Source organism: Glycine soja, chromosome 14 (assembly GCF_004193775.1).
Source record: "Glycine soja cultivar W05 chromosome 14, ASM419377v2, whole genome shotgun sequence".
In the NCBI taxonomy this organism is placed as follows: domain Eukaryota; kingdom Viridiplantae; phylum Streptophyta; class Magnoliopsida; order Fabales; family Fabaceae; genus Glycine; species Glycine soja.
Genome location: NC_041015.1, coordinates 11,678,741 through 11,700,252, shown reverse-complemented (window position 1 = coordinate 11,700,252; position 21,512 = coordinate 11,678,741). Strand labels below are relative to the sequence as shown.

The following is a 21,512-nucleotide window of genomic DNA, read 5'->3' as shown; positions in this document are numbered from 1 at the left end:
AAGAGTGCATTGTTTACATTATATGTTTCGATAAAACAAAAACAAAAACTTTATACTTCTAATTTCTTAACTTTAACACTTATTAACATTTTCATTTAACAACAGGAGAATTGAAGTTAATCGATTCATGGTAGCCAAGGAGTTTAATTTAGAAGGAGACATTGTTGTGAACTCCTTAATATTAACAAGTTGAAAATCTCAATTTGTGAAAGTGATACATGTAACCAAAATAAAATAATAATAACAATTTTTTCTCAACTTATTTCAACTTCTGAAATCTGAACATATTACTAAACCTTAATTGAGGGTTATAATATCTTCTGAAAAATTATAAATACTCATTCACTCTTTCTTCTATCCTATTTCTCTCTCTCTCTCTTTTTTTTTTCTCTTCTCTATCTATAATTTAACACATCTATCTGTCTATATCATTTCCTCAATCTCTTCTTTTCCTTGAATATTTCTCCTTATCCTAGAAAATTATTTTTATTTTTTTTATTATGTCATTGGTATGAAATATTCACCAGTTTTTGTTGATGAATAATATCCTTCAACAAACTTAAACTAACCACTTTTGTTTCTATTAGAACAAAGGAGAATGTAGATGAAAGTTTGAAAAAAAAGAAAGGAAAAAAAAGAAGAAAAAAAGGCTTCAAGTCCCACATCACTCAGGATAAACACTTGAATAGTGTTTCACTCCCTATATATAGAGAGAGCTCCTTTCTTCATTTTTCTTTGCCCCAGTTGAGAAGCATTTCCTCAACTTTTCTTTCTCCATCTCATATTTCAGCCGATGCATTTCCGGCAAACTTCTCCCTCTTTCTTTCTATCGCTCTAAAAATTTGGTTGGCTTTAAGAGTGACTTTTTAAGTCATAATTTCGGTTGGCTATAAGAGTGACTTTTTAAGTCATATTTTCAGTTGGCTATAAGAGCGACTTTTTAAGTCATAATTTCGGTTGGCTATAAGAGTGACTTTTCAAGTCATACTTTTCGGTTGGCTATTAGAGTGACTTTTCAAGTCATATTTTCGGTTGGCTGTTAGAGGACTTTTCAAGTCATATTTTTAGTTGGTTTTAGAGTGACTTTTCAAGTCATACAAGAGGGTGTAATTCTAGAAAAGGTTCCCTTAGTGCAGTGGGAATCTTATACAGTGATCTTGGCTGTTTTATCCTGGGGACTTCGTGGTTGATAGTCTGCTTGCACATTTTTTGACAGTGCCACGAAACGTCTTAAAGAAAGCGACATTGTCTGTGACTCAGCCAATAATTTTTTCGGTTTGCCATAAACTATTGTTCCAACAGTTTCCTTAGACTAACCACTTTTGGTAAGTTTTTTTATTTCTAATCATGTTTTTTTTCCACACTACTTGAACTCGAGATCTTACATGACTCCTACAGAGGCATGGGAAAGCCAAAAGAATGAAGCTCGCATTCACGGAATAGGTTACATACTGAAACAGAGTGGTTCATAGTTTATACCTCCCCTTCCGAGTGAGGTTCATCTTTTGAAAACTATTTCGGTTACTCTAATTACTTTCATTTTTAGTGACATACATATATATTCTCTCTGAAATTAGAAATAGCAACTTGAAATTAGATTTTAACTGTAAATATATGTTACTATTTTACACACACACACACACACACTTTTAAAACTTTTGAAATTCAATTTAGAGATAAAAGATGGTAGGTTTAAAGAGATAGACTGTTAAAGTTAAATAAAAATAAAAGATATTTTGAAATGATTGAGAAAGAATTTTTTTTTGACTAATTGTGAAGAAATATAGTGCGTGAAATGCATATCTAGAGGGAAAAAGAAAAAAATTGAGAATGTTTAATTAAATTAGAGTGAATAGAATGATGTTAACAATTTTTTAAGTATAATAATAGATTAGCATAAATCAATAGTTAAAATGATATTTTGTAAAAAAATAAAATAAAATGATATTTTAAAATCATTAATTGATAGCTATGGATATATTGGATTATGTAAAAATAAAAATATGATAAGATAGATTTTTGTAATAATAGTGATTTTGTGATAGGTTGAGTCATTCAAAGTGAGTAACCTATTGGAGATACTCATAGGGACGGAGGGGACACACTCATTAGAGATTTGAAAACACTAAATTTGGAGCTTTGCTAGGGTTTTCCCCTAAGCCCTTTCGCCCATAATCTTCGCCACCTTCGTCATCTACCCTTGGGACTTTCTAGGCTCTCTAGCCGAAAACTCAATATTGCTCTTGAAGACGACACTCTCACCCCTCTCAAGGCAAAACCTTTGCCAAAATCCTTTCCAACTCGTTCATCTTTCCGCTGAGTTAGTTACCCATACCACGTATCAAATGCGGCTCAGTCTTAATCAAGATATCAGAGGACAAGTACAAGGAGGACCTCCTATGCTATAAAAAACAATATATACTCTAAGCTAATCCTCACCAAGGCTCCCCCCTAAAGATGTCTGAATTGAGACACAAATTAGAAAAACTATGGAAGCCAATCGACCATTGGAAAGTGATTTTGCTTGGAAGAGGCTTTTACGAGTTCTCTTTTGCCTTCGAGGAAGACCTTAGAAGTGTGTGGACTCTAGGGGCCTGAATTTACAACCAGGTCTCCTAGACTCTACCAATGGAGCAAAGATTTCAACCCCAGCAAAATGAAGCAGATACATACAGAGGCTTGGGTTAGGTTCTACGACCTGCCACAAGAATATTGGCGCCCAAAGACACTGTTTGAGATACTAGCAGTAGTGGGAACCCTAATCACTTTAGCTGACTCAATGAGACGCAAAGCTTTCAAACATATATTATGCAAGGCTTTTGGTGGATGTAGATTTAGCTGGAACCCTCTTGGAAGAAGTGATGGTGGAGCGTGAGTCTTATATGCATTTTTTGTGTCCATAGAGTACAAAAAACTACCCTTTTTCTGTACCCAATGCAACACAATCAACCACAAGGAGCCTCAATACAAGAAAAAAGTTCAATCTTTAGGCGAAAGGGTGAAACAACAACCTCCGACAAATCTTAAACCCCTAACCCTAAACCAAGCAATTGCCCAACCAGAGGAACCCAAGCCTTTGGAGCCTACAACTCATAATGGAGTTTTAGGGGAGCAAAATCCGAAAGAGAATTTGATTGAGAACACTGTATCTCCTAATTTACAGATGAATGAGCATATTGCATAGGAGCCCAATGTTGAAGTGGAGACAAAGGCTAAAACAGAGGTGGAGGACACCCAATTTGAGAAAACAATAGAGTCCATACAAGATGTGGATCATATTGCCCTCACACAACAGTCTCAACCTTTTTTGCCAGACCTGAGTACCTTTCCTGATGCAGTTCAAAAAGATTTGCAAATTTTCTCCAAGTTTTGGGTAACCTTGTTGAAGACATATCTGATTACAATTCAAAGAAACCTAACAAAGATAGAGCGAACCAACTCAAGCTTGTGATCTCAAAGTCCAACAAGAAGAAAATGAAGAAGAATGAGAATCCTTCAATCTCATCAGTCTCAACAAAACCTCATATTAAGGGTGGTTCTTTGAAATCTGCATGATGAACATAATCTAAGCACTAGACGGTCTCTCATCAATAGTTGCTTCTTTCGCAATCCCAATTCTCTGTTCGCAATTTTGCTTCTTTCTCTAGAATGCGGGATAACTTCCTTTTTATCAATCTATAGGTTTTGTTAAGGCTTTTGTTTCATGGGTTTGGTGCTTATCCCCATGTGTCTTTGTTTGTTACATACATATCATATATAACAATCTATAAGAAGATGATATTATAGAAAAAACTTTATAGGAAAAAGAAAAGTGATGAGAACCTATGCAAACTGATCACGAGGTACACCACTAGATTTATGCTATCTTGTGGCGATGCTCCTTTTACAAGTATTACGTTCTCAGAAAATTCCGGTAACCTAGTTATTAATTACTTTCATTTTTATTGAAAATTAGAAAGAACTTAATCAAAATTTATTCTCAATATAAAAGTTACACCACCATCCAATCAAATATTGAAATTAAAGATAAGTTTCTTAATATTTATAATAACTAACTTAAAAATGATGATGTTTGGTTTTTTTTCTTTTTATTGATATGGGAAGATGCCATGTTTGATTGATTAACATAATAAAGATCTTTAAATTTAATTAGGAAATATTATCAATATAGATGTATTTTTCACTGCCATATCTTATGTATATTTGTTAATTTTATGATAATAATTATTTTTAAAAATGTATTTACAATGATTTTTTATTAGCACTACTAAAAAAATAGTTTTTTACGTCACTGATTTTACGACAGTTCTAAAGGACCGTCTTAGTAAGTTAGGCGGTGGCATAATCGTAATTAAGAGAAAGACAACGACGACATTTTCTGAAACCTCCATGGCGCACACGTGCTTTTTGTTTCGTGTTTCTTTGCATTCGCGTCTCCTAAGATTCCCACTTTCGTCGTTTCAGAAACATACGTGCCCTAGGCAGCAGCCCCGCTCTCCTGCGCCATCCGTACCCATTTGCCGTGCCGCGCGCTCCGTTCAACCTTTCGTCTTCTGGCTGAGCTCCGAAGAGGTCTTGAAGACACCCTTCGCCACAGAAGCAACTTCCGTGACCACTCTTTACCTGCCAAGTTCTTTACGATGTGAGGTTTATTGTGAAATACCATTTTGTTTTCTGTTCCCCTTTACACTTTTAAGCAACAAAAATACTTACTTTTTTAACTTTGTAACTTACCCAGCTAACGTGCTTGGGCACTTTCTTGAAGTTGGAAAAGCTTGACTTGAAGCTCAACAATCTCACTTTAGTTCAGGTACATTTTCCTTTTTTTTATAAAAAAATGATTTCGATTTTTAAAAGTATAGTTATTGGCTCTTGTGATTGGTTTGTTGTGCACGCTGCTACAAATTTCAAAACCCTCTCTCTCTCTCTCTCTCTCTCTCTCTCTCTCTCGTTAGTTACTCGCACCACTAGCGAGTGCTTCTTCTTCACGAAATTCATATGCGAACAAGGGTTTGATCTCTCTCTCTCTCTCTATTACTTCTTTATTTATTTTTGTTTAATTTTGTGTAATTTTACGAGGTTGAATTTGAGTTGACGTGCATTTTTTTGTGTGTTTTGTGCAAAGGTAGGAATTCATGCTCCTGTATTCTCAGATCGTTAGGATTCCAATTGTGGTTTGTGAATTTCTTCTGTGTTGTTTGAATTTGTAATCGATGATGAACTCGTTTGTTTAGGGTTTTGCATGATTTTAGGTTTGTGTTTGATTAGCTCAATTTTTGTGTGATGCTAATTCTCTTACTTATGTGCTTGGGCAGCCTAAATATATCTTGTATTCTGCGAAGAAGAACCTGAGAGAGGTTGAAGATGGTGTGAGCATATTTTAGTTCTTTACGTGTCCTCATTGTTAGTTGTCTTTGGGAGAATATGTGGTTCAAAAAAACCTTTTTATTTTGATTGGCAGGGAGGAGATGATTTTGATTGGAATACTGATGATGAGCTTGAAATTGAGAACTATAACTCTTCATGTTCATGTTTAACCCTTCCTATTGGGGATGCTGGAGAGGTAAGCTTTTAGACACTATTCATTTTCTTTGTGTTATGAGTGGTTGAATATTAAGAATTTAGAGGATATATAACAAGAAAGACAACGATAATGCAAATACTTTGTCTTTGGCAACTATAAGTTTTTCTTTTGGGCTTTTGGCCTTCTCTAATTCCTATTGTTGTTGGTGTACTTGATAACCAACTAACCATGATAAACCAAAATGATAAACTAACCTTGCAGGTCAACGCAGAAAAAGAAAATAAACCTTACGAATTGGCTAATTCATACATGTATTAATTTTTAGCTACTAATGTCCTATTCTCTCCCCCTTCAGGCAAGCTCGTATGTAGTTTTGGCTAATTCCAAGGTACTTGACCACTTCATCAACATGGGATTTTCTAGAGAAATGGTTTCTAAAGTAATTCAGGAATATATAAGGTAAAGCATTTCTTTACTCTATTTAAATATAGATTTGATTCATAAAGTTCACAAATAAATATTGCTCTGATGAATATCCAGGTGAAGAAAATGAAGATAAGCTACTTGAAGAACTTCTCTCATACAAGGTGAATTGATGTTTTCATAAGTCTTGAGCATTGTTGTGACCTTGTCTCTTTGAGCTTTTATTGAATTATAACCAATTTTCTTTCTATAGTTGTGTTGCCTTATTTTTTCTAAATTAATAAACATGGTAAGAAAGACACCGTACAATCTTGTACTGTAAATAGTAAATCTCTTTCGGATTTAACTCAATAAATATGGTTTTTATTGGACAAGGATGGTACTATAAAAAAAGTTAAAAAACGTTAGTCCTCAAAAACAAAATAATGATGTCTACTTTAAGGGAATAAATATTACTGTCGAGTGTCGACCTTAAAATCAGAAAAAATATCAATATTAATAAACAGCAAAATATAATTAATGTTTGGTTTAGTTATAAGCAAGGTGACGTGGTTCATGGTTAGTGTAGTTTACGTACTCTGTTTCTTTCTTTAATAGTTGATTGATCATCATATAAATAATATGGAAGTTTCCTTGGCTCCACCAATTGACTAAGTAAATAAATTATCTACGATTTTATCCCACATCTCTCTTTTTCCTCTTTCTATGTTTTTTCTTTGTTGTGTAAATAGAATATCTGAGTTAGTTAAACTCCCCCTTCCAAAGAAATAATCGATTGCTTTGTAAGAATTGGCATATGCCTCTTATATAAAATGAGGATATGAAAGTTGAAAAGTAGCTAACACAGCATACTCAGACGTCCTCAGGGTCTTTACGTTAGTTTGAAAGAGAGATATAATTCTTTATTTTCCTGTATTGGTATGCAACTTTCAGCCACATTTGGCACAGGGTTATAAATACGTTGGCCATTTGCAGGGGTAAAATCCTTGAGGTTTTAAAAAACTGGCCTGAGAGGAGTATTCAAGTTATTGTTGTAACTGACGGTGAGCGGATTTTGGGACTTGGGGATCTTGGATGTCAGGTATTTCTCCAAGGGAATTGAACTTGTTAATTTTCAATGAAAATATAGACATGGTGAAAGTTGATGAACTAGCCTTCACATAATTAATTATGTTGGTTGCACTTCAGGGGACGGGAATTCCTGTTGGTAAATTGGCTTTGTACACAGCACTAGGAGGAGAAGAAAGTTGCTGAGGAACTAGCCTTCACATAATTAATTATGTTGGCTTTGTCCAATTGTTGAGGAATGCAGTTCCCCTGGACATAAGAAAGAACCGTAAATTTACTTGACAGCCTTTTCCTATCTTGGGATCTTTTAGGAGCCACTTTGTGTTTTTGGAGAGGAGAAGAAAGTTGTGCAGATCTCTGCTGGTTATAATCATTCTTGTGCGATTAGGGGTCTGTGCTCTTGCATGCTGGTGTCTACCACACTAATAGTAACAAGCCTCAACCCTCGATAACTTGTGAATTGATATTGGATGGATTCTTTTTACCTCCAAAATGAATGTTTAACATCTTAAGTTCTTTTACCCTTTAAATTTCTGCATATTCTTTACCTTCCTATTTTTAAACAGTGTCCCCTTGCCCCCGCCCCCCTCCCCCCTGATGGAGAGCTATACATGTGGGGAAAGAAAGCAGGCAGCTTGGACTTGGAAATAGTAAGAACTAAAACTTGTATTAGCATTTAATGGTCCTAACAATTTTTTTTCTTGAGCCTAGACATATTATTATGTATATACCTTTTTAATACTGGATACTCGTAGTAGTCAGAGATGTTATAAAGCTGTTAAAAGAATAACACCTTTTTGGCTGAAATGTAGGGGCTCCAAACATAGTGCCTTTGCCAACTAAAGTGGAATACTTGAAGGGAATCAACATTAAAATAGCAGCCCCGGGTTCACAGCACTCAGTGGCTATTAGTGGTATGCAAAAGATAAACAATCATTAATTTATACTGCATTAGCTACTTAGATGATTTTATCTGTTTTTCATTCTATATTTTTTAGATGAATTTATTTAGTTTTTTTTATTACATATGATTTGAGTGTAAAGTGAGAATGCACAAAAAGTTAGGTTGGTGTTATGTTTTTGTCCCAATCAATCTGCACAAAAATCTTGAATGGTTTGTTTTGTTCATATTTGATTTTCCATGTCCCATTTTTCAACTAGATATCAATCTTATCATGATGAACTTGTATGACAGTGGAAGGCTAGGTTTTAATAGGTTAGGACTTTGAATTAGGGTCTTGTTGTTGGTGGCTATTGTTAGAATATATGAAGAATGTCAATATCCCGGACATGCTTGAAGAACCTAGCTCTGTTTAAAAAAAAAAGTAGCTCGAACTTAAAACATAAAAAAAGACATTCTATATCGGTTCTGAGATGACCGATGTAGAATGTTAATCATTCTAAGACAGTCAAGTGACAAAGACCGTCTTAGAATGCAATGCATTCTACATTGTTTTTGAGATGACCAATGTAGAATGCTAACCATTCTAAGACGATCACGTGTCAAAGACCGTCTTAGAATGCAATGTATTCTACGTCGTAGAATAAGTTACCCCTTTTTACGGGGTCGTCTACGACGACGGTCGTCAAGCAATGTAGAATGTCTCTAATAATCGATATAGAATCCACGTTTTCTAGTAATGTAGATCATAGTATAAATATATTTTTTAGGGAAATAGTATAGATACACTACTTACAATAAGCACCGTATATAAAATTGAGTTCAAAATCTTTACCTATAGCATGAAAATTAAATTTAATTACAAATACCTCCTCAAAATTGCAAAAATGCTAAAAATATCCTACACCCCAAAATTATTAAATGGCAATTGTTTACTAAACTGTAGATATTTTAGTCCTTAAAATCAACCCATAAAGACACCATAACAGTGACAAATGACAATTTCAAATATTAAAATAATATCATAATTTTAAAAAGAATTTAATTGATATTATTGTTAGGGTAATTTTTTTTACATGAACATTTGAAAGGATATAATTATTTTACCACATCATCATCTTATTTATTAATATACAAACAGAATTCATGTTAGATACACTACTAGAAAAAAGGACTACGATGATGGTTTTAAATAGTCTTTGAAGTATATATCGTGGAATATATAAATTTTTTATGACGGTTTCTAAAAAATTGTATTCGAAAAATCATCATTCTAAGACAGTTTTTTGGTAAATAATCATCTTAAAATGTCTGTTTAAAAAAATCTTAAAATGTCATAAGCTGAAGGTAATGTATATTATATTACATGTATAATATAGAAAATAAAGTATAAACCTAAGATTCTATATATATTAGTGCATTTCTAAAGTTATGATATATAAGAAATGTAGAAATTAAGGGTTAAAAGTGTCACTTGCAAATGCTCCAATTCTATAGATTGTGACCATTGCTAGCATGAAGAGCCTTCTTGAAAATCTGGTTTATTATAAAATGTTTTAGCATAGCCATCAAGGCACTAATCTTAGCCACCCAACATCCTAGGCATCTAGTCAACCAAATTAAATAGGTAAATATCAGAACAGTCAATTCCTTTCAAATGAATTTCCATCAAGTTTTGTTTAAATCATTTCAAATTACTCTCAATAATAAATTTATATTACAGTATAAGTATTTTTTATGTTAAATAAATAAACATTAAAATTACCAGTATTTGAAACTTATATCTTATCCTATAATATAAGCACTTATAGGTATTATAAAAATGAGTTGTTATCTTATTAATTAATTCATTAGCTTTTCAATTTATATCAAAAAATTCCATAGTAAAACTTATCAAAATAAATTCATCAGCTTTTATCGTATAAATAAATAGTTATTTAAATTATTCATCCAACAATACATATATATTCTATGGATAACAACTTTTGTTGAAAGTATATATATATAACATGAAGTCAATCATAAACCAGCTAAGTCCATCAAACACTCACAAATTCAAAGAAAACTCCAATGTGTCAAAGAAATTAAAGCTCACCAGAATGAATCAAAAGTAGTATGCTATTATAATCTGATACCACAATTTCTAAGAATACATTTTTTTTATAATGTACCAATTTTATTGGTTAAAAGTTATTAAAAATTATATAATTACAAGAGAACCATTAAATAAAATGTAAACTCATAAACATTTTATAACATTTAATTAATTTCAAGCAAAGAATATGTAAAAGAATGTGTTCCTAACATTTTTAATTATAAACTATCTTTCAATTTTCAGCTACTACTAAAACTTAATTAGGATAATACCCGAGTATTCCGAATTCCATGGTTGCTTTATATTGGAAGGAATCTCCATGGGAGCAACCAGTGCAAAAGCTGCTTCCTTTTCCCACGGGCTTATGTTTTTAGACATGATTTCCGTGAAATTAACAAACTGCACCAAAGGAAAAATGTGCTTCAATAAGTTTCTTTTTCTTCAATAATGAAATCATTAAAAAATATTAAAATTAATCTTGAAATTCCTAAATATTATTATTTGAAAACAATTAAATAGATCTTTATACTTTAAAAGCTTACGATTAGATTTCTAAATTTCTAAATTACTTTAAATTAGATCTCTGATTAGGGGATCTATTAAGATTTCTTCAAGTACATCAACTAAATTAAAATTTAAATAATTTAGAAATAATGTCACTAGTTAAATAAATCGATATTCTTATATATTTGAGATTTTTTTTATTAAGTTATATATTTAATGGAACCTTTAACATAATCTTAAAGAAATCCTACCTAGATGCAATTAAAAATGATTTATAAACATAATAACCTAATTATTCACTCAATTGAGCTTGTACTAGCTATTGTTATACCTGAAAATTATTGTAATCACGTGTCGGTATCCTGTCATCAAATTTCCTCATGTCTTCCCAAGACCCGTCACTAACTCCAACCAGAACTATCACAAGCGGATATGCGCTGGTATCAGAAATTAAAAAAAAAAAAAAATAGATCATATATCAATGTTAATAAGATAATAAGACATGCATGTTTTTATTTATTTTTATGTTTATGTTGTTTATTGGTGTGTTTTGTATAAATATAATTCAACAAAATTGGCATCACTAAAAAAATACAAGACTCTACTTAAGCCAAGAAACAAAATCAGTGACAAATAACTCTTAGAGTCTTAATTCCACAAGTATGGAGAAAATAAAATTGATAATTCAACTTCAAAGCATCTAATACATCATGAAGATTTTAAAGACACGGATTGATGGGTCAAATATACATGCCTCAAACATTTCAGTCAAAGGATCCTTCTTTGAATCCTGTTGTTTCCTTCTCCTCCTTGAATTCCCCTTAAAATTCTCAAAATCTGACTTCATGCTGTATCGAGTTTTCTCTAATACATCTTCCAGGGAGTGCTCTGCCACAGGGTAAGTAAATCCCTGGCACATATGTCCAAATATAATTAAAAAACATAGGAACACTTTATTTTCATCGAAATCCACAAATATAAATTGTTAATATGAAATATAAAATCATGCATATCGGTATGTGCATTGTTGGGGCATTTGCAAAGTATTTGGAGAACATATCAGCATTAATGGTGGCACTCATCAGAATGAGACGCAAATCCGGACGCCTTGGAAGAAGGTCACGCAAAATTATAATTAAAAAGTCTTCATTCATGCCTCTTTCATGAATTTCATCCACCAGGAAATGAGGAACACCTGTCAAGTCTGGGTCTTGTAACTATTTAACAACAAAGACAGTAAAAACAAGCCCACTAGTTGCTAGGAAGAATATAAGAGCATCCCATATATAGATGCAAAATTCTCAACTATATATTCTTCCTCTTTCCAATTAAAAATAGAAATTGAGTTATGGACCAATCTTGTAATCACCTAGCTATTCTATCCTCTCCTCACAGTATGAATTTTATGTTCTATACAAGAACCAGTGACACAATCTGCATGCAGAAACAGTCCCAAAAACTTAAACTAGGTGAAGGCTCACATTTAGTTTTATAAATTTATATCTAACTCAATTGATCACACGAGCATTTAGGACCGAAAAAGCACAAACTAACCTTATGTTGAAATTCATTTTTCTTTTATTTGGAATATTGGGGACAAGAAACAATTTTCTGACCATTATACCATGTCATCATCAACTCTCACAATTCAAAAGATTACGCTATTAGAAGAAGGCTCATAAATGATTTTATATTTACTATAAGTATGAGACGTGCAACCTTAAAAAACTTAGGAAAAATAGCATAGGGAACATCAAAACCTCAGACAAATACCAATGAGTGACAATAGAAGAAAAACTGAAACATAAACATGTTTAGATAGGATCTGGAATCTAAAAAATAGGAGACTTTCAATTTGAGAGGAATCTAATATTACCAACTGTTGAAGTAATACACCAGTGGTGCATAAAAGAAGGTGTGTTTCTATAGAACGTTTTGATTCAAGACGGATTTGGTATCCAATTGCTTCCCCAAGACTCTCACCTCTTTCAGGAGATATTCGAGCTGCAACAAAAATTGTAGATACTCGACAAGGCTGAGTACAAATTATGTTGAAATCAGCTTCACGCAAACAAGACATTTCTTTTTCCAAAAGGAATTGTGGCAACTGTGTTGTTTTACCACAACCTGTCTCTCCTGAAACTACTAATATCTGTGCAAACACATGCCAAATTTTATGATGTTGAAGAACCAAAGGTATAACTATAACCAATAATAACTACAATTGACGATAATTCAAAAATAGTCAAATACAATGTAGGAAAAGAAGTCCACACTACTAGAAAAGAGGGATTCTACATCGGTTATTTGAAGCATACTATATCGATTTACGATCGTCGTCGTAGGGAACGTCATAAAAAGGGGAAGCCTTTTCTACGATGGTCGCGAACGATCGTCTTAGAATGTTAAACATTCTACATCGGTCGTCTCAGAATCGATGTAGAATGCATTGCATTCTAAGACGGTCTTTGACACATGTCCGTCTTAGAATTGTTAGCATTTTACATCGGTCGTCTCAGAATCGATGTAGAATGTATTGCATTCTAAGACGGTCTTTGACACATAACCGCCTTAGAATGGTTAGTATTCTACATCGATCGTTTTAGAACTGATGTAGAATGCCTTTTTTATTTTTATTTTTTTAGTTCGAGTTACTTTTATTTTTTTTTACAGAATTGAAAGCTAGGTTCTTCAAATACTTGCAATAAACACGTGAAAATATAAAATTAATTAAATTTTATACAATGAAAAATAACAATATATAAATTCAAGATGGTACATGTTAACCAAACAATGTTTATCACTCCTTCACCTAAACCCTTCACCTAATTAATTCTCATTCTCACTGCCCTTCCTGCAAATGCCATATAGCACCATCTGAACTAGCCCCGGCCCAGTGTAAACCCTCCCACATTTCGAATCTGCAATTTAAATTAATTTATATATCGTGCTAGCTAGTAGAATATGGAATTGAATGGGCTGCTTACATAAATGCATTTGTCTTGCATAGACAAACCATACATACTATAGTAATTTATTCTGACAATCTACATAGAAGTATGAAGTGACAGAGAATTAATTAATTGATGGAAAATAAATATAAGCTAAAGAAGAGGCAGAGACAATCAAGTACCTTATTTGTGGCGTGGTGTAGCCTACCATGTCCTTTAGGATTTCATCATTTCATAGGGGTTTCCTATTGAGTGTGCATCGAGCAGCATACACAGGTGTTGCGACAGTCACTAAAGGGAGGAACAAATTTGCAGTTTCGTAGCGCACAAGGCCAAGTTCTGCTAAGAAAAATGCCATGTTTTTCGTCAGCATAATATGAATTAAATGACAAGTGAAACATGTAACCTGTATTTGATAGTTTTTTGTATTTGAGTTCAAGTATATTAATATTACCTGCGCCATGTTCTTGGTGAACAATTGCAGCATTGTCTAGTGCAGGTACAATAACGTTCTGAAAACAAACATAAGGCCATTGAAAGAATGAAAGTGCATTAAGTCTTCGTAAGGATTGTTCAAGTACAAAGCATATTTAAAATGAGACCGGAAAATAACTTCTTAATGGTACTTTACTTTCTTCCCTTGTGTAGCTCTTTGCTTGTTAGCTTCAACTTCTAACACCTTTGCCAGATTCTGCAATCAACAGGGACAAATTCACTGAAAACGTGATGCATAGATAGATGTTTAGTTCAAGTTCATTGCCAAATAAAGATATAGCAAAGAACACTTAATTTGCCAACAGTTTTGCATGGATGTTCCTGCAAGTATAACAAGCAAGTCTGGTTAATAAATAGCAGCAAGACACAAGGCAAGCTACTCATGAAGAGCAACTAGGAAATTGAAGAACCTTGTTATTGGCCTTGAAATCAATTTCCCTTCAGTGATTCTAGGCACCTCCAAATTACCAATGTCTCCAAGAACTTGACGGCACTCTTGTCCAACTTCCATATCTACACTACTAATAAATAAGAAAAATTAAGATACACTACTAATAAATAAGAAAGCACAGCTTCAAATGAAAAACACCAAATTGCAAAAACAAACCTCAATACATCCAATTTGCTCAAACAGCAGATATGGCATCCATGTGTGCTCCTCTATACACCTTTTGTCTTCAAGTAAGTTGCATCTAAATGCCATAATTTGAAGAACATCCTTGCAAGTTACAAAAATGCCTCCAGCTCATTACGAGTATACAAATATTATATAAGTAAAAATTAATCAACCATGTTTAACTTAAGTAAGGAACAAAGATAAATATATGAAGTATTTAAATACTGTTAGAAATGCATTTGGGATTTCTTTTCGTAAATTCCAAAGATATTTGTTTAAATTAAGATTCTCCAAAATCATATATAACGAGATATTTTTTTTGCAAAATAATTTATGAAAATGATAAATTCTTTATTCTAAAAGAAAAGGATCCGATGAAAATTTTAAAACCAATATATGCCAATAAGGATTAGATTAATGTTCAAAAATTTTGAAAAAATGTACCAAAAGATAATAAAATAGGTATAACTAATTTTTGCTGCAAAAGAATTAAAAAAAATCCAGACAATGATTTTTAGTAATTAGCTTATCTACATATCTATTTTTTTTATATAATTAAGAAATTAAGAAAACTAGTCTTGATTTCAAAACATAACAAAAGACATTAAAAACTTAATAATTTCACAAATGTTTATTGTGGAGATTAATTAATTAACTTCTGGAGTCATGTATATTTTGTTCAGAGCATGAAAAAAAGTTGCACAATAATTTTGAGATTCAATCTTAAATTTAATTACTATATGCATGTCAGTTAAATTTTTTAACAAATATTATTAATTAATAAAATTAATAAATATTTCATATTAATGATATGATATTAAAAAAATATTAAAATTACCATCACGAATAAACATGTATATATATAAAGGGCACTCCAATTCATCAGACAAAACGCAAAAAAAAAGTGCACTCCACGTTAAAGCTGGTTTATTTTTGCCCCCACCGCAGCCCAGAAATAGAAAATAAATACCTGGTTTTCCAAGATCCTTTGAAGTTCCTTGTTCTCTGTTAAAGCTGTTTTATTTTTCTTTGTCTCCACGTTAATAATGAGATCATCTTCATCTGTTGCACTATCTTCGCATTCATCAGAATGTAAAGCATCAGGTGATTCAAAAGAATCCTTCTCCTCTCCAAGGTTCTTGGCATTGGAAACCTGTTCTTTTCCAAATAGCTTGTTCACCACAGCATTCATTATGCTAATCTCTTCATCATTTATTCCACCACTTTCAGCTGCCCTATCAATAGATAGCTTTTCTCTTTCAGGGACAAAAGGCTTACAATGCTCCTCACAATCACAAAAATGCACAGGGAGAGGAGGAACTTTAATATTCTGAAAACTGTATTTGTGCTTTCCAGTTCCACTGAAAGGTATGGATTTCACCTGCAAAGGTTTATATGTAACATTTAAAAATCGAGTCAAATAATTTAGAACTAATATATTTATACATAATTAGAAATAATGCAAAGGCAAGAATACATTCTATATAATTAAATGATTATGTATGTATACATAATAAATGCACCAAAACCCTCTTGAAAGTCACTACTCTCGATTTCTCACATGCTGAAATAGCGATTCAGTTAGGCCATTCTCACTGTCAGCATTTTTTGTCTTGTCCTTACCCAAACGAACTTTGCGGACAGCCTGTTGGATTTGCCTTTCATGTTCCTTAAGCATTTCTTCACGATTATCCTCTGGAGCCAGCAACGGTCCAGAATGGTGCATGCGAGCATTTTTGTTAGCATAGCCCTGCAGTCACAAACAAAAGCAAGTAATTACTTGACAGCTCCATAGTCATTGAGCATAAAACACTGATTACCTAAAAGAACCATTCTCCTGAAAGTTTCATACAGGCTCCAGTATTAATTGTGAGTATGTACATGTACACACACACATTAACCACATTGCAAGGAAATCCTTATATCAAGACCAGTCTTAAAACCCAGCAAACTAATCTTTTTCCCATTCTCTGAGAGGTTCATCCAATGTTGGCTGCAAAATACTTGAAAAATTGCACAAATTAATGTTTATCAGTAATTGATTTACCTTAGTACAATCCTTATCAACAGGATGAAAGTCCTTCTTCTGAGAAGATTTGAGTCCATCTAATAATTTGTTGGACTCACCATCAGCCTGATGGCTATATCTCATGCCAAATTGATCTTCTGGCCACTGCGAATTCACACTAAAGTCACCACTCATATCAAGCAGTGAATCACCTCGAACTGCAACTGAATTAGAAAATCTTGACAATTTTGCAGTACTACCTTGGCATTAGAATTTTTGTTTTCTCATCTCAGACTTTCTTGATCTAAAGCCATGATCTGGGCAAGTGAGATTTTCCTCTTTCAAATTCATATTGCGTGAGGATCCATATACACTTGGATGCATTAACTGGCCAGAATGAGATAATACATTGAGTGCTCTTGACTTTGCAGGTTCATGGTGGAAGCCGTAATGGCCATCCTCTTGAGGATTGTACTTCTCAATAGTGCACTTAGAATTACACTGTCCTTGTCTCTGGGAGAAAAAATCACATGGAAAAATGTGTATCAGGCAAACCCAAATAACTCAAATGACAAGGAGGCCCATTAACATTGTTTTTATGATTTAAAGTACCCTCATAGTTGCCTGAAACTCAGCATTAGCATCAGGTACTGGCACAGCTTTGGACTCTCTAAAATTTCTCCCAACTGATTCATGTTCATATCCTTTATTTGCTGCTCTTCGTCTGCTTAAAAATAGACAAATAGGTGACAGGAGTTACACACTTAGACAAATAAGAAGGATCACTATCTCAAAAAGAAGAAGGAAAAAAAAATCAGATACTCATTACACTAGTTGAAGGTTCGTGAAAATACCAAGAGAACAAAAAGAAAAAAAAATGGAGAACTTTTCTATCGTTCTTGTCACTGCACAGTAGATTTTGAAAATTATAATGTCATTCTGCTTGAGACTTTAGTTTACGATATCAATGGGAAAAACAAATTATCATTAAAGCACACACCAGAAGGGTGTCCAAAACAATGTGCTATTGTTGCAGATAATGCAAAACTCAGATATGACAAAATCACATGAGAATCTCCGATATAAAAAGATTCAAAGAAGAAATACCTTCTAGCTTCCTCTTCGCAAAGTTTGGCATCAAACTACTTAATTGGTGGGTACTTTGGCAAAGTGGATGGATCACAAGGACGTGGCATTGCTGTGAAGAACTAGACATGAAAAATGTCAGTGGCTAAGAAACGTGAGCACGACTAAAATTCTAGGATGTGTAACACGCATTCTGTTCAGACAAATTTCCAGGTGAACTGCACTCAAATAGAGTTATAGTTACCTCATGCTGAAGTGCTAAAGAAGCAGTTCCTCGATCTTCCGCTTGGAGCCTTGTTCTCTCTGGACTCAAGGGCACGTTCCAGAGCAACAATTGCGGTGACGGAGCGCTTTATCACCACTGGGAACTGTGAAATCTGAACGTCGTGATCGGAGAGGACCTCCGTCTCCACGTGAGGTTGCGAATTAGGGTGGTTGTGGTGCGTTTGGTTCTCCGAATCGTAGTCACGTTCGGCGAGGTCTTCCTCCGCATTGGAGTTTTCGTCATCGTCATCCTCCTCCTCCTCCTCCTCCTCATGCTTCTGGTGGTGCCGGCTGATTTGCGAATCTCTCTTGTGCTTCCTCCATCTGGTTTGGTTCTCTGCAAAAAAAAAAAAAAAAAGCAACGAAAAGAGAAATTGAGAGAATAGTTGTGATGAGAGGAGAAATTGTGGGAATTGGAAGCGTAGGGTTGGCATTGGGGGAGTGAGGGTTTTAGAGAGGAATGAATGAGTGGATGAAAACTTGAAGGAGAGGCTGGCATGGCAAGAGGAGAGGGGTGGGTTTAAGGGAGGGAGAGAGAGAGAGAGATTCGAAAGTGAAAATAATCAAATAAAAATGACAATTCTTCAAAGAAGGGTGATTATCAAAACCGTAGTAGTCTATACATGAACAAAGATCGCCTTTGTAACATACACATCAAAGGCGGTTTTATAAAAATCATTGTTAACAGCTCTATATACTTGGCATTAATTTCAAAAATATCACCGCGTCATGTACTACATCAATTTCTAAATAACCGATGTAGATAGTGCGATATGGAAGCCTACTTTTGTAGTAGTGCCAAACAGACAATGTATCATCCATATTCACAATGTACTCCACCCATAGATCTAGTAATAAAGTTTTCCCTTTCTTGCAGACTTATTATGAATCAAGTCAATAAACTATGGTAAATAAGACATTTTTGTTACAATAGATAGAAATATCTGCCCACCAAATTCTCTTGAACATATTTCAGAAACTCAGACTTCATTTTAAATGTAGGAAGCTTCTCCCTAAATGATTTCATTACCTCCAAACTATCACTTGTCTGCACATAAATAATATCCCATCCTAGTGTTAGTTTAAAATAAAACATGAGGTTGTCATGTAGATGGCACAATACATGCAAACAAATGATACCAAATTATGGCCAAATGCTTAGGTACTTGTACAAGTTCTTGCCTTTCCTTGAGTGCAACACTAAGTTTCTCCTTAGAAGAATCAGTTTGTTGTGAAGAAATAGATTTTATAGTGGCTGCAAATTGTTTTTGTCCAAGGTCAGCTGATATAGAAGGAAGACTAGACAATGTTGCCCCAATTGATTGAGCTATTCAAAAGATTTCCTACTCTTCTCTCAATGTCTGTGGACATTTTAATCTACCAAAAACTGAACATAGTTAGCACATTTCTATATGCAGGAAGAAATAAGTAATCAGACATTAAAATAGGATAGGTATACTCCATCTCTTTCTGTGTTGATCCATGACGCTCATCAAGATCTGCACAATAATCAAGCAATGGAACTTTGCTAACGATGAGAACCTTCCCCTTACTATAAGCATGGCTTTCTTTGCCCAAGTACAAATCAAGCCATTAAGATGTTAGTTAAAATATAAAAAAATAAGATTAAGCTCAAAATATTCATTAGTACAGTTAATCTATGATTAGTATGTAAGCATATTCTATGCCACAAATGATTATTTCCACAAATTCAATTACAGTCAAGAATTTAGAAAGTTATGGTACACATTATAGTTGCCTAGCCCTTCTAGATACCAACATAATACCAGTAACAAAAGTACAATATGCACCTTCGGGTAGCCAAAAAATTGGCCAAACCAAGTACAACACTAAAACAAATCCAGACTAAATAATGTTGTACCATTTGGTTCAATGCACATTACAACAACAAAAGAAATCGGTCCATACCATAGTATGTCTGAAGCTAAAATAAATAAACACTTTATACACTATATGAGAAAGAGATCATGTCCTTCCTTCATTCATCTCAAGCCTTGACACTGACCACCCTAAAATAAAAACAATCCATAATTGAAACCACAAACTGTTAGGAAAGTCAACTATATTCTATGATTCTTGTTGTTATGAGTTAACTGTATCTCATAATTCTTGCTGTAAATATGGTAACAGTCATATTAGTCATATTAGAATGGTTTGATTGTAGGAATAGATTGTTGAGTTATAGGAGCAGAACCATCTAATTAGAGATATGTATTTGTGTATATATTGCCTCTATGTTTCTAAATGAACATACAATCAAATTATTTCCATTTTCTCTTTTCATTTTACATGGCATCAGAGCGGTAACGATCTGCTCTCTCTCTCTTTCCCTTTTTTTACCTTTCAAACATTTTTTAGTTTCTAAACCATTATGGCCAATGATGGAAATAAATCTAATTCCAATAGCTCTTACTTTCTTCACCATTCCGATCATCCTGGAACGGTTCTTGTTTCTAAACCTCTCGATGGTGAAAATTATTCGACTTGGTGTTGAGCCACTACCATCTCATTGAATGCAAAATCTAAATTTGGTTTTGTTGATGGAACCCTCAAAGCACCATCTGCCAAAACCAAACCAGAAGACTATGTAGCATGAAAAAATGCAATGATATGGTTTTGTCATGGATTCTTAATTCAATGACCCCTGATATTACAGATAGTGTTATTTTTTTTTACACTGCTCATGAAGTTTGGGAAGATCTTCAAAATTGTTTCTTTCAAAGCAACGCACCACTCATTTTCCAGATCGAGAGAGAGATTGCTTGCCTTACTTAAGATCAAATGATAGTTGCTGCATACTATACAAAGTTAAAAAAAAATTGTGGGATGAGTTAGGATCCTATAATGATGCTATTTGCACATGTGAAGCAAACAACAAAAGACGCAAGTTGATGCAATTTCTCATGGGGTTGAATGAATCTTATAGTGTTGTTCGTGGTCAACTCCTTTTGATGAATCCTCTACCTGATGTTTCACAAGCTTATTCTTCCATCATTCAAGAAGAAAAGCAACAAAATTTAGGTACAAGAAGAGAGACTATTGAAGCTTCTGCCATGACTGTCCAAAAGGAGGAACCAACAGCCCTTGCTATTCGACACAAATTTGGTCAGTCTTCTCGTCCCAATTCCAATAATCGTAAACTGCTGCATTGTTCCCACTGTGACAGAGATCATCACACAAGGGAGACATATTGGAAGTTACATGGTTATCCACCAGGATAGTCCAATCATACCACGAACTATCATTTCAAGTCCAACAACAACAATCAATCTTCAGCAAATAATGTCAAAGAAACCCCATCAGCACATGTTCAGCCCCTTGTGAATGGATTGACTGAATTACAATTACAACAAATTTTGTCTATTATGCAGGGCAATAGAGCATCTCAATCATTTGCTCCCAAGGCAAATAATGTCAGTCTTTCTTCAGGTTTGTCCGCACCCAAGTTGATAATTGATAGTGGTGCAACAAATCACATAACTTCTTCGATCTCCATCTCTACTTGTCAACAGTAAAGAAAACACTTCTTTACCACCAGTTGTTATGCCAAATGGAG

At 33.7% G+C, this 21,512-nt stretch overlaps 1 protein-coding gene and 1 long non-coding RNA gene across 3 annotated transcripts; one reads left to right on the top strand and one right to left on the bottom strand.

The window, feature by feature from the left end:
* The first annotated feature begins 5,124 nt into the window (after positions 1 to 5,124).
* On the top strand, positions 5,125 to 5,549 carry LOC114383621. Its single transcript, XR_003660553.1, has 3 exons — positions 5,125 to 5,174; positions 5,316 to 5,367; positions 5,462 to 5,549. It is a non-coding gene; the product is annotated as an uncharacterized LOC114383621 (long non-coding RNA).
* A 5,546-nt stretch (positions 5,550 to 11,095) lies between these two features.
* Positions 11,096 to 18,416, bottom strand: LOC114384523. 2 transcript variants are annotated; one of them, XM_028344218.1, is made up of 11 exons: positions 17,916 to 18,416; positions 17,693 to 17,793; positions 17,198 to 17,309; positions 16,625 to 17,098; positions 16,201 to 16,327; positions 15,548 to 15,958; positions 14,569 to 14,679; positions 14,372 to 14,474; positions 14,098 to 14,282; positions 13,921 to 13,978; positions 13,586 to 13,805 (listed from the first exon to the last, which is right to left on the bottom strand). In XM_028344218.1, the coding sequence occupies exons 4-8, from the start codon at positions 16,681 to 16,683 to the stop codon at positions 14,391 to 14,393; spliced, it is 792 nt and encodes a 263-aa protein (XP_028200019.1). In that variant the 5' UTR covers positions 16,684 to 17,098; positions 17,198 to 17,309; positions 17,693 to 17,793; positions 17,916 to 18,416; the 3' UTR covers positions 13,586 to 13,805; positions 13,921 to 13,978; positions 14,098 to 14,282; positions 14,372 to 14,390. The 2 variants fall into 2 exon arrangements, with proteins under 2 accessions (XP_028200020.1, XP_028200019.1); XM_028344219.1 differs by lacking the exons at positions 17,693 to 17,793; positions 17,916 to 18,416 and adding an exon at positions 11,096 to 12,667 and having other exon boundaries at positions 13,649 to 13,805; positions 17,198 to 17,611.
* Between the last annotated feature and the right edge of the window lie 3,096 nt (positions 18,417 to 21,512).